This window comes from Heteronotia binoei, chromosome 5, assembly GCF_032191835.1.
Source record: "Heteronotia binoei isolate CCM8104 ecotype False Entrance Well chromosome 5, APGP_CSIRO_Hbin_v1, whole genome shotgun sequence".
In the NCBI taxonomy this organism is placed as follows: Eukaryota; Metazoa; Chordata; class Lepidosauria; order Squamata; family Gekkonidae; genus Heteronotia; species Heteronotia binoei.
In genome coordinates, this window is record NC_083227.1 from 31,888,717 (window position 1) to 31,912,080 (window position 23,364).

At 45.0% G+C, this 23,364-nt stretch overlaps 1 protein-coding gene across 1 annotated transcript in view; it reads right to left on the reverse strand.

Moving 5' to 3' along the window:
• Nucleotides 1–23,364, reverse strand: part of EHMT2 (euchromatic histone lysine methyltransferase 2) — a 57,550-nt gene that overhangs the window by 20,478 nt on the left and 13,708 nt on the right. The window contains exons 5-17 of the mRNA XM_060239076.1: nucleotides 22,520–22,592; nucleotides 21,999–22,099; nucleotides 18,422–18,565; nucleotides 15,611–15,751; nucleotides 14,708–14,822; nucleotides 12,895–12,996; nucleotides 9,954–10,099; nucleotides 8,379–8,522; nucleotides 7,236–7,465; nucleotides 5,558–5,749; nucleotides 4,947–5,029; nucleotides 2,542–2,648; nucleotides 456–578 (exon numbers count right to left, since the gene is read on the reverse strand). Of these exons, the coding sequence (XP_060095059.1) occupies nucleotides 456–578; nucleotides 2,542–2,648; nucleotides 4,947–5,029; nucleotides 5,558–5,749; nucleotides 7,236–7,465; nucleotides 8,379–8,522; nucleotides 9,954–10,099; nucleotides 12,895–12,996; nucleotides 14,708–14,822; nucleotides 15,611–15,751; nucleotides 18,422–18,565; nucleotides 21,999–22,099; nucleotides 22,520–22,592 (1,701 nt within the window). The remainder of the gene's footprint in view (nucleotides 1–455; nucleotides 579–2,541; nucleotides 2,649–4,946; nucleotides 5,030–5,557; nucleotides 5,750–7,235; nucleotides 7,466–8,378; nucleotides 8,523–9,953; nucleotides 10,100–12,894; nucleotides 12,997–14,707; nucleotides 14,823–15,610; nucleotides 15,752–18,421; nucleotides 18,566–21,998; nucleotides 22,100–22,519; nucleotides 22,593–23,364) is intronic.

Below are 23,364 nucleotides of genomic sequence, written 5' to 3' on the forward strand. Positions count from 1 at the left end.
AGTCTCATGCTCTAACCACTACACTGGCTGTCACTATAACCATTACACAGGCTTCATAATTGTCTGAACAATGCTCTTTGTGTGAGTCCTTATCACATAACCCCTCACACCGCCTGTTCTAATCTGCTTCTGTCAAATACTGCTCTCACCCATCTCCTACACAAAACTTGCTGTCCCTCATTCCACTCCACCCCGGAAAGAGCCTTGTTGCTTTAACAGCATCCCAAATGGCAGAAATTCAACTGGTGAGGCATTCCTTATCTCCACAACAGGAAAAACAGCACCTGTAGGATTTCTGCTTTTCCTATACCTGTTAAAGGCAGAGGAATCCTGACAGAAAAAAGTAACAGCCTTAACTTCTACGCTGCTACAAACACACCTAAATATTCCTGTGAGGAAGTTGCCTCTCCTTACTCATTCACATTGATAGAAGAGCGCTCCTTCTATCTCCTTACCTTGGTGTAAACACAACCACCTCTCTTGATTAAGTAACGTGCTAACTCCACGTGGTTGTTTGCAACAGCTTCCATCAGAGGAGTCCGGCGTAGCTTGTCCACCGTGTTTATGTTGGCACCGGCCTGCAACAGGAGAGAAAGCATTATGGAGCTAAAGGCAGCCTTTACTGTCCCTTATGAGTGTTTACTCACTACATGCCAGGGTTCTGTTCTTCATCATTTTGGAGGCTCAACAGAGGAGTCATTTCCTTTACTCCCATTTCCCCCCAGTTTCATCTTCATCCTCCCTTTCTGCCAAGATAAACTGGGGTGGCCTTGGTACTGTGCAACAGAAGTGGAAGAAATCTGAACCACCAAAGCAGAGAGAGTTGGAGGAATTACAGATGGCACTTTTATTCTCACAACAACTCTTTGAGGCAGGTTAGACCAGAAGAAAGAGTGACATGCTCCTTTTTCTTTTTCTTACACTGCTAGAAACACCTTGTCTTACTTCTGTATAAAAAGGTGCCATCTTGCCAGCTTCCCTGCCCCTGTGTCTTGTTTCTTCTCTCCTCCTATTCTCCTAACCACTCTGGACTGACTGAGCAGATCCCCCACACAAGGAGGCCGCTCTTACCTTTTTAAATGCATGCGTGAATCTTCTTTTAACACAACGACTCAAAGATAGCTCAAATTATTTCAGAACTTTAAAAAATATTTGTCTGCAAACTTAAGGATTATACCAGGTTTGCAGAAATACACGTGTGAACCCTGGGTATCCCCCTCTTGCAGATTTTCTGATTCATGCATGGTTGTTTAATAATAAATCTTATGCAACATTATCTGTCAAGGATCTAAATTCAACAGTGATGAGGATAAATGGCGGACATACAATGACAGCTGCATGCAAATACAGCCACTTAAACTAGGTTACGACAGAGACTGAGGATTCAGGGTAATCTGGAGAATTTTTTTTAAAAGATGATATTACATTCAAGGAGAGAGTTCAAGACACAAAACGCAGCAAAGAAGAACATGGGAGAGCAAGAGACGTTGGGGTGGCTGAAAGATTGAGGTGGGAAGAAACAATCATAGACGAGTTTCGAGGAGCCGAACAGGCTGACCCCATCGTTTGGCAGCACAAAAGTACACAAGTAACCAGACTGACTTTTTAAAAAAATATTTATATAATTTATTAGACGATTAGACAAGTTAATATAGTTATAGCCAACAGATTACCAAAACACACACAAAACACTAAACAACAAAGCTAAGTTTATCTAAAGGTAAAGCACCAGTCATTTCCGACTCTGGGGTGACGTTGCTTTCATGTTTTCACAGCAGACTTTTTACAGGGTGGTTTGCCATTGCATTCCCCAGTCATCTACACTTTCCCCCCAGCAAGCTGGGTACTCATTTTACCAACCTCGGAAGGATGGAAGGCTGAGTCAACCTGAGCCAGCTACCTGAAACCAGCTTCCGCCGGGATCAAACTCAGGTCGTGAGCAGAGAATTCAGACTGCAGTACTGCAGCTTTACCACTTTGTGCCATGGGGCTCTAGGAAAGTTTATCTACCTAACACATTTAAGAATCCATTTAAGGTGGTACAAACTCACACTGAGATGCAGGCTTCAAGCTGGCATAAATTACAACTTCAGCAATTTGGCAAGCATAGATTCAGGCCTTTTCCCATGAAGTCTCAGAGAGGAACCCCTGCCCCTGGTGAATATCTTAATTATAGTTTTTGCCCCTCAAGTCAGGTGAGGGCGACATCCAATCCTAACACGCCTTCAGGAGAATTCTCCAGAATCTTACATCATCGCTCCTGATCTTCCCCCTCCCAACACTAAGAACATGTTCTCATGAGAATCCAATTCCTTTGACCTTGAACTGATAAGATGCCAGGCAGGCCGAGGCCCTTAATTAAGGACACCTGTGAGAAAAAGCCAGGTTATTTACACATTAACCCTTGAGAGGAGGCAAGAATGGTGCTTCACCCCATATCAGGAGTATAATAAGAAAGAGCAAGGTCAGCCACAAAGGAATTGGTCACGGGTGCAGAAGGGGAAACCCAGATAGACATAAACACACACTCCTGGTCCTCACCTGCAGTAGAACATGACAGATCTCCATGTACCCTTTCTGTGCCGCAGCGTGCAGTGGGAAACGTTTGCTCTGCTGTTCGCTCTGGAAATTGGGGTCCAAGCTGTCCACTGGAAATGGAAGGCAGAAAGGAGGAGTTGACAGACAAAGCCACATTCAAAGCTTCATGTGGCAGGAACTATTTCAGAGGTGATATGAAAGGCACCCATATAAGGCTGCATGATAGTCACCCACTGAGTCTACACTTGCAGGTCCTTGAGTAAAAACCTAGTAAAGGCAAACAGTTAAAATCTTCTCTTTCTCCAATCCCTACTGAAAAGAAGCCTAGGTGGAGGCACTATTCTTTGATGTATTCATTGACAATGTTTACATCCCACTTTTCTGGGCAGCTAAAAGAAGAGATTGGAGTTTCAAAGCAGCTTACAATCTCCTTTCCCTTCTCTCCCCACAACAGACACCCTGTGAGATAGGTGGGGCTGAGAGAGCACTTGAGAGAATTGGCTCTTGAGGGAATAGCTCTGAAAGAACTTGTGACTGACTCAAGGTCACATCAGCAGGCGCATGCGGAGGAGTGGGGAATCAAACCTGGTTTCTCCCGGATTAGAGCTTGCACCTTTAACCACTACACCAAACTGGCTCTCAGCTAGCCTGTTTTAAGGCTTATAATCACTTTTTTTTTTACTCTTCGCTATATGCCAGACAATATGCCATGACCTGGATGGCCCAGGCTAGCCCAATTGCCTCAGAGGCTAAGCAGGGTCAGCCCTGGTTAATATTTGGATGGGACATCACCAAATAAGTTCAGGGTCACCATGCAGAGGCAGGCAGTGGCAAAACCACTTCTGAACACCCCTTGCCTTGAAACCCCTACAGGGACACCAAAAGTCAGGTTCAACTTGATGGTGCTTTTCACCACCACGCCAGAGAATAGCGTCTTTTGCTGGACATACTTACAAGGGTACATTAAAGGAGACTTAACCCTCATTACACCATCAAGGGTAACTAAACCTTCCCCTCCAATTCTCTCCTAAGTCCCGAACATGGCACTGGGGGCAGGGATGGGAGGATGGTTAGAAGAATGCATCGTTTCTACCTTTCCAACAAACAAATGTATCACTCAGAGTTAGTTATGGTCTTGTAACTCCATCTTTCCTCCAGCTATGATCAACATGCACCACTTCTTTCCATTTCTGATCTTGCCCTTTTTTGCAACAAAGGAAGTAAATTAATTCAGACATCCATCTGTGTTTTAGAAAATCTATATGCTGCCTCTCCAATGACGTGACTGACAGAATAGGTCATTGTAATAACCTACTATAATTCATAATGTATAGTTTATATCATACTGAAGTTATTAGAGGTATCAGAGGACAGAGCGATGAACCAGAAACCATCTGCTTTCAATTTCAACTCTGCCACTAGGTAGCCTTGGCCAAGACTGCTATGTCAGTATTGTGGAAGACAATGACAGTTTCTAAGCACATGCTGGGACAGTGAAAGTAACTGATCTGCCAGGTAGATCATCTAGGTGACAGGAGGTGGCTGCTTGCCAGATTGCATCAGCCAGGACAATGTCAGCATGACTCAGCAGCAAGCTGATTGGTTACCCGGGTAGATGAATTGTATAAATGTACAGAGACACTTTACTATGTGTGGGTTATGTATGGTGGTGTTGCAGCGGAGCATTCTGTCGGTTTGGAGAGTGGAGGTGTAAATAAATTGTATATAGTAGTTTTACCACTGCTGTGTGCAAGCCTTCATTCTTTGCATCACTAAAGACCACCCTCACTAAACACTTGGCGCATCAACATGCTATTCTCTCAGCTTCAGTACAATGCAATTATTTATTTTACTTCATTTCTTCCCTGCTTTTCTCCCCACAGAGGCTTACGTTGTCCTCTTCTCCTCCACTTTACCCTCACAACAACCCTGTGAGATAGATTAGGGTGAGAGTTTATGACTAGCCCAAGTCACCTAGCAAATAACCACAGCAGAGTGAAGATTTGAACCTGGGTCTCCCAGAGGCTAGTTTAACACTCTAATCAGTGCACCACTCTGGCTCTCAATATAGGGATAATAATACTGACCTACTTTTCTATCGTAAAAATTATAATGCAATTGTAAAAACTGCATCTATTGCAAAAATTAAAAGATAATGCAAATGCAATCAATAAAAATAAGTGTTTTTTGTTATTAAATTGAAAACCAAAATGGGCGGAGAAAATGGCACCCAGAAGGAAAAATGGATGGAAACTTTTAAAGCATATCCTAAGGCCATGCTCTGCTCTCTCAGTACCACTAAAGCCTTGTATCACCATCCACCAAACTCCCTGATGTGTACCACTGGGCTGGCTGTATAAAGGTCTGAAGTTCTATGGATGAGGGAAAGCATGCACAAAGCCACTCACACAACATTAGCACCACTTTCTGGAGCTCCCCTTGCTTGACGGAGAGATACAGCTGCCGAGGGTGGAATCGCAGCTTCTTGCGTCTGCCACGGAGAAGAAAGAGGGAGAGAACATGAGAGGTGATTCACTCTCAGGCCAGGCAAATGAGAGCTGGGAAACTGTGCATACCACTATTTTCACACATGTTAAATGATGCACTTTCAACTCACTTTTCAATGCACTTTGCAACATTCATTTGCAAATGATCACTAAAGTGCATTGCAATTAGACTGAAAGTACGTTATTCAGTGTGCACAAAAGCATCCCAACTGAGGCTTCAAAAATTCAGGGTAATGTCTATTCAATAGGTCAGGACTGCCATCATCAAATGCCCCTCCATCACTTTAAAAATTAGGGCATCCCAGATGATGTGACTTTATTTCTATACATAGGTATGTGCATTTTAGGCATACAACAGGTGGCCTGTTTTTTGTTTTAATGCTGCTTTAATATGCATGCTTATGACTACTACATATGACTGACATAAGGCCAGCCTCTTTGCTGTCAGCTATAGCTATAATAAAAGTGAAGTGTGCTTCCATGGAGGCAAAGGGGGCCTGAATATCACTTACCGCTCAGATTCCTGTACCACTAGGGCACGCTCCAGTTGTTCACGCCCAGCACTTGCAGGCAGACCTTGTGCAGACAGCACTGCCCCATTAGGCAGCATCAGACGTGGACCCGCGCTGTCGATTCCAGGGCCCCCAAGACCGGGCGCATCTTCCAGTGAGGGTTCTATGCTAGACCCTCCCCTCATCCGGGCACTGAGGGGGAAAGGGATAAATAGCTGTAGAAGAATGTCCTTCTTTTCATCCCAGGAAGGTAAGGAGACTGGCAGGTGATCTTGGACAAGTTGCTACTGCTGAACTTAACTTAAAAAATGGTTTTCAAAACAGATCTGATATCAGCTTTAAAAACTCTTGCTATTTTTTGGTGCTTTCAGATCACCTCTCCCAATGCCAAAGTGTCACAGAATGTTCAGACACACACTAAATTACTTTGGGACAAAGATCACATAAATTTGCCTTGGTATACCTAGTTCAGTAATTCTTTTTATTTATTTTAGTAGGCTTATATTCCGCCATTTCTTATAAGCGGGCTCAGGGCAGATCACAACACACATTAAATAACAGTTAAAAACTTACAGATTAAAACCATAAAGCGATACAATAAAACCAAAGAACGGTAAGATACACCATAGGCGGCAATTTCCATTGGGCGCATTCTACAGATCCAACAGCTATTGGCCCAAGAATATAATAGTTGGATGGCAATAACAGAATAGCACCACAGCAAGGGAAGCCAAGCAGATGGAATAAGGATGCCTGCTGTCTCAACCAAAGGCCTGGCCTACCTGAACAGGGAGTGGTTCTTGAGGGTCTCAGGTAGAGGTCTTTTCCATCACCTGATCTTTGGGACTGACCCCAGGACTATCCACACACAAAGAGAGATTCTATTACTGAGCCACGGCCCATCCCCCAAAGGTCAAGGAGAAGGGAGGGAATATATAATGCGCTGGCACAAAAACACAGTTTAGAAAGAGTATACGTATAAGGTTACTCAAATTGTTTCTGGGATTTAGTTATGAAACTGGTTTGTCCAGATGATTATGCCATGTATCCTGCCATGTTCTTATGGGAAGACAGCACAGGTGTCATGGACAAGGAAACAGTGCCTGAAGATAGGGGGACAAAGCAAGCATCAGCTTGAGAGATCTGCGGAAGGCGCACAAAGAATTGAGGAGGAGGGAGAGTTAAAGCGAGGTGCTGGGGAAGAGGGGCCTCAGAACATCCTCACACAAGGCTTCAACTCAGCTAGGGCCATTTGCCTCAGTAAGGAGGAACACATGAAGCTGTCTTGTCAGAACTGTCTCCCGTTTGGTCCAAAGTCAGTATTGTCTACTCTCCAGGGTCTCCAGAGGAGATCATTCACATCAACTATCTGATCGTTCTAACTGGCGATGCCAGGGATTGAACTTGGGACCTTCTGCATGCCAAGCAGACGCTCTACCATTGTGCCACAGCCTCTCCCCTAAGAACTGCAAAGCTGAGGAGCTCCAGGAGGCAAATATGAACAAAATATAATCTACTGATTTGAAATGATGAGTCAGCTCTTCAGGTGCAGTTCTCTCCAGAAAGGGAAGAACTGCAAAAACCCACTATACATGGGAAAATGCTACAATCAAATCCATACTTCCCTTCCAAGAGAAACTAGGGGCTAGCAATACCCAGCATATTCCTTTCCTCTCACCTGGGCTGGGTTGTGTCAGCGCGGCCTGTGGACTCGGAGGTTCCCTGCCCATGCGATGGTGGAACGGGGACTGGAGTGGAGGTGTCCGCCTTGGCTATCGTGATCTCCTGGGCCTCAGAAGCATCTTCCCCGCAATGCGGGCAGAAGATCATGCCGTTGAGCTGCGACACGCAGGCCTTGTGGAAGCGGTGAGCCACTCGAAAGTCAGGGTGGCATTCCAGGAAAGTGCCCTGGAAGAAAGAAGTTGTCAAGGTCTCTGGGGCTTGAACTCAGGAATACTACAAATTAGCCTGTTTATCTTCCCTGAAATAGGCTTGGCTACCACACTCCCTTTCTGCATCTGCAGGGAGGTGCCATTAATCCACTTATTTGATTGGCAGGCAATAAAAAGACTCTGGATTGGCCCAAGCCTGGCCTTTATTTATTTGAATTTCTAGCCCACCTGTCCCTGCACAGCAAGACTCAGGGTGGGTTACAACAGCAAATGTATACAATAAATTTAAACAATTAAAAGACAGTCAATATAATATTTAAAAACCTATAGAGCATCAAATGGTACCTAAGACAGCAATCAGGGACAGTTAGTAAGCAGCCCCAGAAAACTTTCAGTATGGATGCCTGTAGGATGCCTTAGCCTTTCATATACACCGTGTATAAATCATTTTATTTTTTGCAGTATTTAGCCGTGAGCCTAGTGCTTTTTCATTTCCAGAGAACAGCAAACAGACAGCACCACACAGATGGTGGAAAAGTAGGGCACAGGGGGCTGATACAGCTGGAGGTCCACCACCTCAACCATAGGCCTGGCAGAATATCTCTGCTTTACAGGCCCTGCAGAATTGCAGCAAGGGCCCTGATCTTGTTCGGAGAGTGTTCCTCCAGGCCTCATCGACAAAAAAGTATCAAGGGCCTGTGACATTTCAGGCTCCCACAGTTAACTTTGGAGATTCAGGCCTGGCAAACACACATATTTGGGTATGGCCTATCCATGGCCCCAATCAGGCCCTATCACAAACACAGCAATCCAAAATCATTCTTCCTCTCAGCCCCCACAAAGCAGCTCATAGACGCCATCTCAGTCATGGCTAAAAAGCATCTTCCACCACCGCCAAACCACTCTCTCCTCAGTTTTCCCTCACTCACCGCAGTGCAGAAGTAGCCACAACCTGGACAGCAGTGGTGTTTCACCATCCTGGCTCGATGTGCTTCACACAGGACCATGAGGGGAACCCGGCTGGAGGGACGCATTGTCTCCCGCTTCAAGATACTGCTGCTGCAGCCACTAAGCTACAAGTGTGCAGACAGGAATACAGTTGGTTTCCCGCCTAGCCTTCCCTGAGACAATTGTATTGTTGCCAGAGGAGAGTACTGTAGGACTCAGTGCCTGAGGAAAATGGTTTAATGGCTAATACATTCTAGAAATATAACTGAATTGGATTTGGTATCATTGTGCTTGTGAATAATAATAATAATAAGATTTTGGATTTATATTCTGCCCTCCGCTTCAAATCTCAGAGCAGCTCACAATCTCCTTTATCTTCCTTCCGCACAACATACACCCTGTGAGGTGTGTGGAGCTGAGAGGATTCTCACAGCAGCTGCCCTTTCAAGGACAACCTCTGCCAGGGCTATGGCTGACCCGAGGCCATTCCAGCAGGCGCAAGTGGAGGAGCGGGGAAGCAAACCCAGATAAGAGTCCACACACTTAACCACTACACCAAACTGGCTCTGCTATTTATCTTATGAGTAAATTGTGGCTTTTATAAAAGCTACGCTGAAACAAGGAACAAGCTTGAGCTACCAGTCAGAGGAAACTTAAAATGGAGTGTACATTCTCTTAAGGTTGAAATTTACAATCTAAAGGCTAATTGCCATAAATAGTGTGGACTTTATAATGCACTGTGTTTGGCTAATGTAAGATTGGATGTAAGAGTACTATATATTTAATTGCAGATACTTTGTAAGAGGTGTTTTTTTAAACCATGTTGTATTTTTCACAAAGGGTTCATTATATAAAACATATTGTTCAATGCGTTGATTCAAAATAGCCACTTCTCATAGTGCTAAGCTACAAGTGCACAGGCAAGAAGACAGTTGGTTTCCGGCCTAGTTTTCTCTGAGGTAATTAACCTGCCTCTGGGGCTGAGCCACTTCAGATTGCAAGGGAGGGTGAGACATAACAGAAGGCTCCAAAGGGGGAAAAACCCCTGCAGAAAGTCAACTAGCACTGCAGGGGGGAAAACCAAGCTAGACCCCTTCTCTGTCATGCTTGTTTCCAATGAAGAGACAATATTTCACAACCCCTCACCTGCAGTCTGAATTCATACACTCCCAGGCTTGTCATTTAGTAAGAATCTCTAAGGCTTCTGTTCCCTTACACGTTCTTGAAATGATCTACAACCAGAGCTTGGCAAGCATCACAGGGAAGGAGTTCCCTAATGAAGGCACCACCACCCAAACTGCCCTGTTACTGGTAGCCACCAATCAGGCTTCTCTGACATTCAAATACTACAGTGGCACTTCATTTGAGGACTCAGGTATATAGAAAGAGCTCATCAAGGAGAAGCCCCTGCTTTAAGGTGCCACTGAGCAACACCTGTGGCATGGGCAGAAGCCCAGTTTAAACAACTTCAAAGTCTCATGGGTGGCCTGTATACATATGAACAAAAGTTAGGAGCCATAGCCTCATGATACTCCTAAGCCTCCCTGCCTCCTTACCTCCCCGTCTGCGCTTTCTGTCGCCATGCACTGGTTTCCAGCCTGCTGACTGAGGCGTTCGATGGTGGGGGCTTCCATGCGGCAGGAGCAGAGGGGCAACTCCTCAAAGCGCTCCGTCTCCAGCGAACTGGTCTCGTTGGACACCCCTGTCACAGAGGAAGGAGGAGGAAACAGAATGGGGCCCAGAAATGACTATTCTCAACTGAAGAACAAACATAAGCTTTGGGCTTCTCTGACCTGAGTTATCCCTGTGGTAACCAACATGATCTCTCATAACACTTTTTCCATTAACAATCCTCCACTTATGGCCCAAGACAAAAAAAAATCCAGAAAATATTCCCCCATGTGGTAGAACAACGGCTTGGATACACTGGAGCATTTTTCCACAGATGGAAAAGTTTCTACTCTAAGAGCATAGCCCAAAATGTCACCTGAAAAACTGCTCCCAAATATCAGGAGACCCAAAGGAACATATTCCAGTCAGCATTTTTGGCTGCAGTGGCAGGGGACAGGCAAGACAGTGGCACTCTGTGAGCAGAAATCCATCAAAACATTCGAGTGGATCCGAACCTATTAGCGTAATGTCCCTGTCCACCAAATATGGTCTTCAGGCAGCCATCTGCTGACCACCCCATCACTTAGGGTGGCCTGACAGGCAATGACCAAAGCCTGGAACTTTTCTATCATGGCTTCATCTCTATGGAATGGGCCCCTGAAGAGGTGAGAGGAGTGTCATGGGTGCTGGGGACCCTGCAGAAGAAACTGTGCCCCTGCCACCTGCATCAGTGCCCCTGCCTCCTGCTGGAGAAGATCCCAGCCCCCCTGCCTCGCCCTCTCGGGTGGCGCGTGTGCGTGACCGCCTCCGTCAGGACCTCAGGGATCAGAGGAGGGCAGCACGCTCACAAGCAAGACGCTCCCTGAGCCCTGAGTTTTGAGAGGATTCTGGCCCTTCTAAGAGCAAGGATGCTTGAGTTGCAACAGGATCCTGGCTGCCTCTCTGAGCCAGCAATTAGCCCAAATAGGCAACAGCCAGCAGAGGGCTATATAGCTGTAGGCTTTGGGAGGAGGCTTTGTGGAAGCAACTAGTCATCTCCCTGACGTTCTAGCATTCACTCCGGCTTGACTTTGGTTTCTGGACTCCCTGACCTCGGCTTCTGGACCTCGGACCTGCGATACTTGTACAGTGATTCGGATTTGGCACCTCGGACCCTCCTGCTTACTGGCTACAGACCTCGGACTGCCCCTGGACTTTGCCTGACCCAGCCCCAGCCATGACAAGGAGCATCTCCTTGGAGATCTTCAAAAGGCCCCATTTGCCAAGGCTGTGGAGGGTGGGTTACACAGCAGGCATCTTTTAAGGACAAGGGAAAGGGGAGGAAGGATCTGGGTGTTCTTGTATTCTGGTTTTAACTGGAAATGTCTTTCCAATGGTTACTGTAAGCTGTCTTCAACCACAAGGAAAAGCAAGTTATAGATGCTTTAACAAATAAATATAATTATATCACTGAAAGCTGCCTTTGAACCACAAGGAAAGGCACAAAATTATATCACTAGCAATATATTGCTTTTAAGGCTCCTCAATACCTCCTGCTTCACTTTCTTATGACAATCAGACAGTTTCAACAGTGTTAAACTGTTAAAAACACTTCAACAGTGTTTTTTCTGGTTTGTTTTCCCAGGGGTATCCCCGATACATTTGTTTTGGTTTTCTGAATCGAACTAAAACAAGACACCATGTACATGTGTGCTCAAGCGCTTTAAGTGCCATCAAACCATATCTGACTTCTGTGACCCTATGATTTAATGAACATAAGAACGTAAGAGAAGCCATGTTGGATCAGGCCAATGGCCTCCCCAGTCCAGCACTCTGCGTCACACGGTGGCCAAAACCCAGGTGCCCTCAGAAGGTCCAACAGTGGGGCCAGAACTCCAGAAGTCCTCCCACTGTGGCCCCCCCAAGCACCAAGAATATAGACTGCCCAAACATCCTGGCTTTAAAACGCAGTAATGGTTATGGTTCAGAGCAAACCAGGGGAGGGTGTGTGACTTGCGTTCTAAAGAACATGAATCTGTCAGCCAGATGCCTGTATGGTTGGAAAGCAAAGACAGCACCAGAAGGCACAAGATAAAAGTATTTGTTCCACGGAAAACTACCCATAGCTCAATAATAAGAAGGCAATTGCGAAACATGCCCCTGTGATGTTCTGTCCTCCATTACCTGTGGGGACTCTGGCCTGATCTGGGAGCAGAGGTTGTTTTGTAGAAAAATAGGTAGCGGAGCTCATTAGCAAAGCTTATTAGCATATGCTGCCCCCCTCCCCAGCCAAAAGCAACCTGATGCAAGAAAGGAGAGCCCCGGGCAAGCAAGGCCTGCTTGGGCTGGCTACAGATGCAGCCAGTCCAAGCAGGCCTCGCTCACCTGGGGCTCTCCTTGGCCACACACCCCCAGTCAAAAGGCCAGCAAGCCACCCACCACCCAAAACCACATATGAAGTGAACAAAGGGTGGCGCGGGCTTCTCTAGGGATTAATGAGGGCTGCTGGGGGCATGGCAAAGCTCCTGGTGGCTGGCTGGGATTGTTATGCAACTACACCGCCTATTCAAAGGTAGGTGGGAAGAAAGAGGGGGAACCCTCAGAAAGGTTCAGGAGCTGTGCTCTTGTGAGTTCCTGCTGAATTCAAGGCCTGCCTGGGTGAGAACTTATTTCTGCTCTCAGTTTCCAGCCTTGTTCCCGGAACAAACAGAGGCCCCTGAAATCAAAGTAACGTCATTCAAATCTTTCCGCAACGGGAGACGAAACAAGAGTCTCTTAATTTGCTCACATCCAAGTCAAAAGGTGGGCCCAGATTTGAAACAAGACAACTCATAATTCAATCCACTGGACCCCACTGGCTGTTCTAGTGCAATGTCATGGCGGCTACAGGAAGGGAAGAATGCTCACCTGCATTGTTGGGGGAGAGTGCCCCCTCGTTGGGCAGCTCCAGACAACCAAGGGGCACCTCTGTGTACTCACTCTGGGTGGCTGAAGGGCCACCGTTCAGTCCTGGAGAAGAGAAATCCACATTCAGAGAAAGACCCCAACACTGGCTGGCCAGATCACTTTTTCCTTTTTTCACTAAATCCTGTTGGCAATTCATCCAGTTTGGAGATTGTTCCGGAACATTTCATGCTCCTGAATAATTTGACATTGTCCACCAAGTTGGTTACCTCATAGTTCCACCTTACCTCTGTATATTTTATATTGTGTTGGGCCCCTAACAATCCTAGGAGGACCCTTTTGTTTGCCACACAACTCCAGTTGTGAAAACCATCCCTTCCCTCTGCTCTCAGTTTACTGATCCACAAGAAGCCTACCTTCTTTTCCCATGACTTAACAACACTTATTCAAAAATTGGCAAGCGGAAAAGTGAACTTCCTCGCACTGCAACAGACCTACATCCATTATTAAAACAGCCTTTTTCTACCAGCATTGTTTGGTTCAGGTGAATACTGAAGAAGCTGCAGCTCACGTGCCTCCTATTCTTTCCATACGTTTTCTGTTTCAGCAAAGTACAGTTACTGTACTAATCTCAGCAAACTACAGTTAGCCCTTTCCCTCCCAACCAGAATCCAAACACAGGGTTTGAAGCCAGTTTTTGATTCAAGTTCAGAAGAAAAACACTATGGATTTTGACATCTTGCCAACCTACAGTTAACATTAGAAAAGAAACAGGGAGGGACACTGTACGTGAAGTATATCCGCAGTATTCCAATGTATTTCTCTTTTAGAATAGTGTATCGGAATATTTTTTGTATTGACATACTCAAATAAGGGATATTGTCTGTTTATCTCATTACATACACTTAACCCATTTTCACATTTGAATGTATTCTTTTTTTCTAATAGCAAACTAGAATTATGTTTATAATGTATAGAATGATGTTTATAATGTATGTTACATGTTAAAAGGTAAATTAGGTGGACAAGAACATCACTAGGAAATACATGTCCTTTCGTTGTTCTCAGACTTGTTGCAAGAGCAATTAACAGGCAACTTTTATTATCTTTTATTGGTTTCCCACGCAAATGCTATCCAGACCAAATGGTCTTTCCATCTGTTTTGCCATTTGATCCCAACTTTGTATCACTTTAGATTCTTACCCACTACCCACCAGCTACATGCAAGTTCTGCTCACTGTACCCCATTCCCTCGTCTGAAGAAATATGCATGCATACGAAAGCTTACATTCTGAATAAAACTTTGTTGGTCTTAAAAGTGCTACTGGACTCCTACTTTGTTGTATGTGAAGGGGGCAGGGGAGAGCCTGTGGCTTGTAACTGATGTTCCAAACCACATCTTAAATCAACAATTCCCCCAATGCGGTGCCCAATGATCAATCTCCTGGTTCCCATTAGCTTTTCTGGAAAACATCTCTCCCCTAAAATAGATGACTAATCCTGCCATTCTTCCCTCTCACTGAAGCAGAGGACGCTCTCACTGGAGGCATCTCCTTGGCATCTGTAGGGAGCACACACCCTCTCTATAAAAACTTTGGTACATATGACAGGAGGTCTAGATTCACCCCATCATCAATAGGCTAATTTTGTTTGTGAAATAGTTTTTTCCATGGGGGAAGCATTCAGCATTGGTTCAAAAGCAACACTGGTATTAGGGCTTTTAAATATTCTCAAGCCTCCTTCATGGCTCCCCTCTTTCCCAGCAGGATAATCCGTTTGGTTTCACTTCACCCCCTTCTTAGTCCTGGTCAGTCACCTCTGGTGTCCTTGGGGTGGGGCTCCTTGCGCTTGCGTTTACGGGATGGCTTCACCCAGGGGCTGTCATTCCGCCAGCGCTTCCTGGCCTTTCGCCTGGAGCTGGAGGCAGCACTCTGGGACGAGAAGAACAAACAGGTGAGGGAAAAGGAAAGTGAAGGAACAGCTTACTCAAGGCATTTTGTTCCTAGCATAGGAAACCAATCCTTAAGGGAAGACACAATACATTATTTCCTCTCAGAACGCACAGCTCACTCCCTCTCTGTGAAAGAGAAAGATCTTTTCCTCAGAGAAGCAGGGATGTAACAATCCAGGTGCCCAATAAGAACATATGCTCAGCTTGTGGCATCTATAGCTAGCTTGAGCGTATTTTGAAAACTGGTGATCACAAAAGGTTAAGAAACACCATTTAAGCTATGACGGGGTGGCCACATGTGGCTCTGTCACACATACTGTGTGGCTCTTGAAGCACCACCACCTCATCGGCTGGCTTGGAGAGCACATTTAAAGTTAAAGTTGCTTTCTTTCCACCTCTCCCTCCTCCCCATTTTCCTTCCGGTTCTCAAACATCTGAAGTTTATTCTATGCAGCTCTTGCGTTAATCAAGTTTGGCAACCCCTGAGCTATGGTCACTAAGCAGCAGAAGGAGCAGGGCATTTTATAGAATGAAAGCAAAGAATGCGAACACACAAAGTCATAGGGGACAGAGAAAAGAGGTTATATAAACGTGTGTGTATGAGAAAGATTTTTTAAAAGAGAAATAATACATCTTGTGGGGGGGATAACAGTAGGAAAAAGAGAAGCAAAAATGTAATTGAATCCCACCCCACCCCAAAAGGAAGAAATTAAGACTAAGCAACAAAAAGGACAGGGGAAAACATGAGAAAGCTGAGGTGCAACTCACCCTGTCAGAGAGGTTACCCGATTCTTCATCCTCTTCGTCTTCATCCTCATCATCATCTTCTTCCTCCTCCTCCTCTTCCTCCTCCTCCTCTTCTTCCTCCTCCTCCTCACTCATATGCTCTTCTGCAGCATCTGCATCAGACTGAAATGAAAAAAAAGGAAGGAAGGACAATGAGAACTGCTTTCAGCTAGGGTGTAAATGCTATCAGGAGGTGTGGAGGTGCTTACAAGGTCCCTCATGATGGGCTCAGGCTCCACAAGTCCTCATTAGCAATAACCATAACTGGGGAAACCAGCAGAGTTTTTCAGGGCAAACACTCTGGAAAGAAGAGGAGTCACTTGTGTCTAAAAGCCACAGAAAACCAATTCAACATTGACACTGCAATTCTGCAAGACCTCTGAGAAAAACCACAGAATGGGTATCACTGCAGAGTCTGAGAAAAACCACAAAATGGATATCACTGCAGTGTTTGCTTCCCAAGAGTCTCCTCTTTAATTTTTCAAAGCTAGTTTTGATAGTCCTAAGAACAAAAGAAGCACCCTGCTGGATCAGACAAGTGGCCCATCAAACTCTTGCAGTTGTGTGCTGTGGCTAACCAGCTGCCCTGGAGTGCCAACAAAAAGGACACAGAGCCAAGGCCTTCCCCTAATGTTGGCTCCAGGCACTGGATTACTGCTCCTGAACATGAAGGTTTCCTTTAGTCACTATTGCTAGTAATCACTGCTGGACCTATTCTCCAAAAATTGCTCTAACCCTCTTTAAAAGCCACCTACGCTTATGGCCAGTACAATGTCCACTGGACAAGAATTCCACAATATGGTTATTCATAAAGTAGTATTTCCTTTAGTCCATCCTGAATCTGAATACCCATCTACTGGGTGGGAATTTAGGCTGGAAATATTTGGGCAACGCCTGGCAGAATCTGACGACGCAGGTCACAGGAGTGATTTCATGTGTACATCTGCAGTGTCCATACCCGGTTCCATGCTTACACATGCCAACATTAAGCAGAATAAATCATACAAACCTGGGCAAACAGCGATTTGAACCTGAGTCTCCCTATCCCAAGTCCGACACTCCAACCTCTACCCTATACTGGCCCCAGGTTGGAGTGAGGGGAGAGCTACTGCTGACTGGGGGTTATTGGTTTATCTGCAGACATTTTTAATTTTCAATGTATACATTGTGCTATATGGTTTGGTTTTTGTCTGAAGCATTGGGGGAGCTGTCTTTGGATGGAAAGGCAGAATATAAAGCAGGGGCAGCCAAAACTGCAGGGTGGCTCTTTCACACATATTGTGTGGCTCTCGAAGCTTCCACCACTCCGCTGGCCAGCCTGGAGAAGGCATTTGTCCCTTTGAATCACTTTTCCAAGCCAAGCCAGCCAGCGTGGGGGGCTTGGAGAATGCATTTAAAATTAAAGTTGCTTTCCTTCCACCTCCACCTCCCCCATCTACTTGCTTTCCTTCCTTCCTTCCCTCCCTCAAACATCTGACATTCATGTCTTGTGGATCTCAAACATCCAATGTTTATTCTATGCAGAGGCTTTTTTTGTCTCAGGAACTCCTTTGAATATTAGGCCATACACCCCTGATGTAGCCAATCCTCCGAGAGCTTACAGGGCTCTTCTTACAGGGCCTACTGTAAGCTCTTGGAGGATTGGCTACATCAGGGGGTGCAGCCTAATATGCAAAGGAGTTCCTGCTATAAAAAAAGTTCTGCATAGAAAAAACATCAACTGTTTGAGAGCCACAAGACATAAAAGTCAGATGTGCATAAGAACGTAAGAGAAGCCATGTTGGATCAGGCCAATGGCTCATCCAGTCCAACACTCTGTGTCACACAGTGGCAAAAAAAACAAAAATCCAAGTGCCATCAGGAGGTTCACAATTGGGGTTAGAAGCCCTTCCACTTTGCTCCCCCCTCCCCCAAGCACCAAGAATACAGAGCATCACTGCCCCAGACAGTTCCAACAATACGCTGTGGCTAATAGCCACTGATGGACCTCTGCTCCATATTTTTATCCAATCCCCTCTTGAAGCTGGCTATGCTTGTAGCCACCACCACCTCCTGCAGCAGTGAATTCCATATGTTAATCACCCTTTGGGTGAAGAAGTACTTCCTTTTATCCGTTCTAACCCAACTGCTCAGCAATTTAATTGAATGCCCATGCGTTCTTGTATTGTGAGAAAAGGACTTCTTTCTCTACTTTCTCCATCCCATGCATAATCTTGTAAAGCTCTATCATGTCACCCCGCAGTCGACATTTCTCCAAGCTAAAGGGCCCCAAGGGTTTTAACCTTTTTTTCATAGGGAAAGTGTTCCAAACCTTTAATCATTCTAGTTGCCCTTTTCTGGACTTTTTCCAATGCTATGCTTTTTGAGGTGCGATGACCAAAATTGTACACAGTATTCCAAATGAGACTGCACCATCGATTTATACAGGGGCATTATGACACTGGCTGATTTGTTTTCAACTCCCATCATGGAATTGGCCTTTTCAACTGCAATCGCATACTGCCTTGACATTTTCAGTGAGTTATCTACCACAACCCCAAGATCTCTTCTTTGGTCAGTCTCTGCCAGTTCACACCCCATCAACTTGCAAAGGAGTTCCTGCTACAAAAATAAGCTCTGATTCTACGTGGCTCTTAGGTTTGTTTGTAAGTTTGGCTGCCCCTGGTATAAAGTTTTAAGGAAAACAAACACTAGCTAGTTTTAAGGGGTTAATCATGTTACTAATTGGATCATTGGCCTTTTTGTCTCTCGGTCCTACCCAAAACTGCTCTTAAGAAGCCTTATTATGCATACCTTGCTGTCCGAGTCAGCATGGCCATCCACAGAATAGCTGTCATAGTAGAGGCTGAAGTCATCCCCCACTTCTGTCTCCCACTCCTGCGATCTCTCCTCCTGTGAGGCTGTGGCGGGAGCAGCCATCTCCTCCGTCACTGTGATCTGGAAAGAAGTATGAATGGCTTGGATGCTGTTGGAACCCAAATTCCTACTGATACTTGTGCAACCAGCTGGGTGGCAAGAACCTGTAGGAACAGAGGCTTAATATTGAAGGGGACCCAGTTAACACCCAGACTCACAGGAGGGTTCCCACTTCTGGCTCAAGGAGGGCGGAGTTCAGAGAGGGAGCTCAGTGGGGAGGAGATGCCCACCCTCCAACACTGCTGTTTCCTTCAGGGGAGCTTATCCCTATAGCCTGGAGATCGGCAGCAACTCCAGGAAAACTCCACAACCCAGCTTGTCAACATTCCACACTTTCACGTGGAGATCCTTTGGAATTTTTTTACTTAATCTTTTGGTTCATTCCTGTGGTGGTCAAGCTGTAATATACACTTTGAGGTGGTATGACCCTCATGTTGAGACAGTTGCCCTTGCAGTTTTAAATATGTAAGCATTTGGCCTAAGCCACTCCACCTCACCCCACATTTCCCATGGACAATTCTCATACCACCCTAACACACAGTGGGAGAGTGCTGCACACAGCCATCATGCCTAGAAGGTATAACTGAGGGAGCACCTCCTCCCTTATGTACCTTCCTCAATGAGTAAACAACACAAAACAGAGGTCATTGTCCTCTGCCATAATGAAAAGAGCATTCTGGGTAACAAATGGTCCTCAATGGCCCATCTAGAAAGGCCAGGAAAACATTTTTTATTCTGTGAAACATTTATATCTTCAGGTTACCAAGTGCTGAACTAGTCTGTAACTCCCCTCTGTCACTTTACTAATGCTTTAACATTACAATGCTGTAGCTTTCAATTGTTGTAACTTGCTTTAAAAAAATCACCTCTGCGAGAAGCCACTAAAGGGAAAAGTAGGATAGTAACTGACATGCTTTCTACAGAAGGGAGAGGAAGAACCAGAATGTATGGGCAAGGCATATACACAGGAAGGGATGTATATTGACGTTTCCAATAACACAACACTTTCTATATAGGAGAGTAGGGAAGAATGAGACTCATTGCTGCAAGCTGTCACATATGCAGTTCACAGGAGCGAGATCGCATGTTAAACACATCCTCAGAGAAAAAAGGTTTTTTGAGCATTCTTCACAGTCTAATTAGCCAAATAGTTAGATGCATCAACTAATGGTGGGGCTTCTTATTAATAGAAAGGAGACACTAATTAATTGGGATGGAGGTTTTTGAAACAGCTTTCTTTCTTTTTTTTAACACTGGTTTGTATGTCCCTCACCCTCCCCATTTACAGCCACAATACGAACAACTTTACTTTTTTAAAAACACAAGTATTTCTAAAAACTGCAGTTGACAGTCTTAAGCCCACCACAACACCATTTCCAGCAGTGGTAACTTGAAGTGACATCAGCACATTGTGGGGCGATCTAGGATTCACCTGAAACTCAAGTTGGGTGGGAGACTGATCCACTGCCGGGATGTCTGCATGGCCTACCCACTGCCACGGGGGCTTGCAAAGCCAGGCACCCAACTTGGTCTATCAAGGTATTTTCATCACCAAATGTAATTATTGCCAAGCAGCCAGGTAAGCTTGATTATTTTTATTGATCTTATTAGAATGTCTCCTACCAAGCTGCCTCAGGCAACTGTGAAGCCTCCACCCTGCCAGACCTTCTGTCCGCCCTGCCTGGACGCAATCCCCCTTTGCTACCTTTCTTGGGAAGCGTGCACACACACACACTCAAAATCAGGAAACCTACAGATTCTCCTCCTGCATTCCTGGATGTTACAATTACTTCTTTGGTATTCCATTGTGCTGGCTCTTATTAGTTGTCACTTCTGCTAGCCAAAATGGTGACGTCTTACCCCTCTGCTGGCCCAGAGAATGCCACTCTGCTCTTCTGGAACCCGTGAATATTCTTACTATTTCCTCGGGACCTTTCAAAGCTCTAAAGTCTCCTATCTTGAATCTCTGGATCATCTAAACCAGGGGTGTCGAACTCATGAGGGCCAGATCTGACATAAATGAGACCTTTTCGGGCCGGGCCATGTGTGTCATAAAATGTAATGCCAGGTAGCAGAGGTATAAACTTTATAAAGGCAAACACAATTAAAGATTTTTTTTTAAAAAAACCCTTAAAATAAAACATGCTTAAAGCATTAAAAGTCATTGGTCTTAAAGATGTTTTCTTATCTCTCCCCTGGATCCAGAGAACTTGGCAAAGGAAGCTCTGGCTCTTTCCTTCTTTCCCCAGTGAACCAGGAGGGGAAGGAGCTTCAGCCAATAGAAAGAAGAGAGCCTTGGCTCAGTAGCTCTGCTGTGAGATTGAGAGAATATGGTAAAGCAAGCTCTCCCTTCCTAAGGGAGGACATTCAGCCAATGGAGAAGATAGAGGTTTTGCTCTGTAGCCTTGCAAAGCAAGCTATCATGCAGACGGAAGTAAGAGAGAGGGAGAAGGAAGCAGACGACAGCCAGTTGCTTGGGGACCTGATAGGAGCCCTCCGGGAGTCTAATTCAGCCCCCGGGCCACGTGTTTGACACCCCTGATCTAAACAGACAACATACTCTATTAGCTCAGCAGACTGAGGATAGGTAAACTCTCAGTTCACTTATCTTAAAAACTCTCCTTTCCTCTTCTTTAACATCCACCCCCCTTCTCCCTGTGGCCATTCCCTGGTGCAAAATTCCCACTCAGCCAAAGCCTTGGCTCTCTTTTACTTTCTTCTTCTCTTTTACGTAACTCTCCACATGCAATCTCAGTGAGCACACCCACTGCACTGTTCTCATGCATGAGTACCTTTTCAATTCCCATACCCCTACATTTCCCTCAAAAAATTCTAAACATTGCCTTGGAAAATATCTCATTATTTCATAGATGCAGCTTATTAAAGGCACTCTGACCTTTGCTTCCAGGTAAAGATCACTCAGTCACATGTTCTGTTCCCCCACAACTGACAAGTGTGTCACTCAGTTTTCCAAGATAGCCAAGCTGTGGAAGCGGGAACTCCGAACACTGAGTTTAAATCCACCAAACTGGTTCTGGGTGAGTGGCCCAGACCCTAATTAGAGAGTCCACACAAGGCAGTAGATGTGAAAGGGAGTGCACGTGATAATACATTTGTTCTTATGTGCAAGAGAATACGGGGCTGGAATGCCAAGGTGACAAAATGGGCTGCCCTACTTCAGACCACAGTGGGAAAATCCCAACTTTGGATATTCCTTAGCACTAAAAATTCCACACAAGTATTTTGCCCCTTCACTTTGTATTAAGCCTTTAAAAAAACTCTGGGGACCATTCCAATATGTGACTCCAAAACATAAAACAGTCTATAGCTTCATGACCCAACCTCATTCCACTGCATACAGTGCAGAGTTATAATCATAACAGAACACTGACTGAATCTTTTAAAAATATTCTTAAAAATTTAAAGAAAAAGTACATCTAGGAAAGAGACATACCTCAGTAGTGGCTCTGGGACTTGACCGCTGGAGAGAGAGGGGCATTCTCTTGTGCATCACATCAGTCATGTAGTCATACTTCCGGCGCTTGGCAGGCTCTTCTATGGAAGAAAGAGAAAAATGTCAGAAATATGAAGAGAAAGTTTCAACAGGGTTATCATGATATATTATCCCCCAATCTTTACAGCACAATCCCCCTCCTATCCCAGCCCAAATGTGAGAACATAAGAGAAGCCATGTTGGATCAAGCCAATGGCCCCTCCAGTCCAACACTGTGTCACACAGTGGCCAAAAAAACCAGGTGCCATCAGGAGGTCCATCACTGGGGCCAGGACACTAAAAACCCTCACACTGTGCCCCCCCAAGCACCAAGAATACAGAGCATCACTGCCCCAGACAGAGAGTTCCAGCAATATGCTGTGGCTAATAGCCACTGATGGACCTCTGCTCCATATGTTTATCCAATCTTTATCCAATATGTCTCCAAAGCTTAGCCACCACCCTTTGATTCCAAACTCTACCTGGCTCCGTGATGCTCCTTAGGTCATCTGAGACTCGAAAGTGCAGCATTTCAGAAACTCTCTTCTCGGGGATCTTGAGAGACAGAAAAAGAAGGATGGTTATGTGCTCATTATCTTCCTTGGCCCCACTGTACACAGATGACTAATCTGAATCACTTTAAATCATGACAGAGAGAGAGAGAGGATCAAGCTAATTCACACATGAACAAGATGACATATTAATGGCTTGAGGTAATAATTAAAACATATTGTCTGCAACTAACAGGTATGACTGGGATAATGCAGACCACAAGGCTGTCTGCTCTATACAATTTTAGATCTGCTTATGACAGCAACTGTGGAAATGAGAATTTCTGTTCCATCTCTTGATATTCATGAAATGCCATCAAGGAAGGTCACCTAACTGAAAGATTAAGTAGCTGGAACTTTTTAGAAGTGCAGGCTGGTAGTTACTGTCAGAATAGTGTTTTTCGGATGAGATAAAAATGTCCACACTGATTGGCTTACAAAGTCTAAATATCTGGGACATGGCCAACAACAAATGCAATTTATGGCCTGTTATGTCATATTTATAAAGCTTGACATCAAACTTCACAAATGCTTTCTTCTAGGCCACTCTTTGATTGAGAAAAGCAGACTTAAACTCTGTGGCTTTGAGGAGGACAGCAAATGCAGTGTTATTAAAACAAAGGTAGACTTTCAAGTCAGGTTATTTTTAAGAGACACTTAATATATTAAGTTTTAAGCATGTTTTTATACAAACGCACATACATAAAAAGAAAAATAATCACATCATGCAACTGCAAAAGGTAACGTGTCAAGTGCAAAATCTCATTTAGAAATCA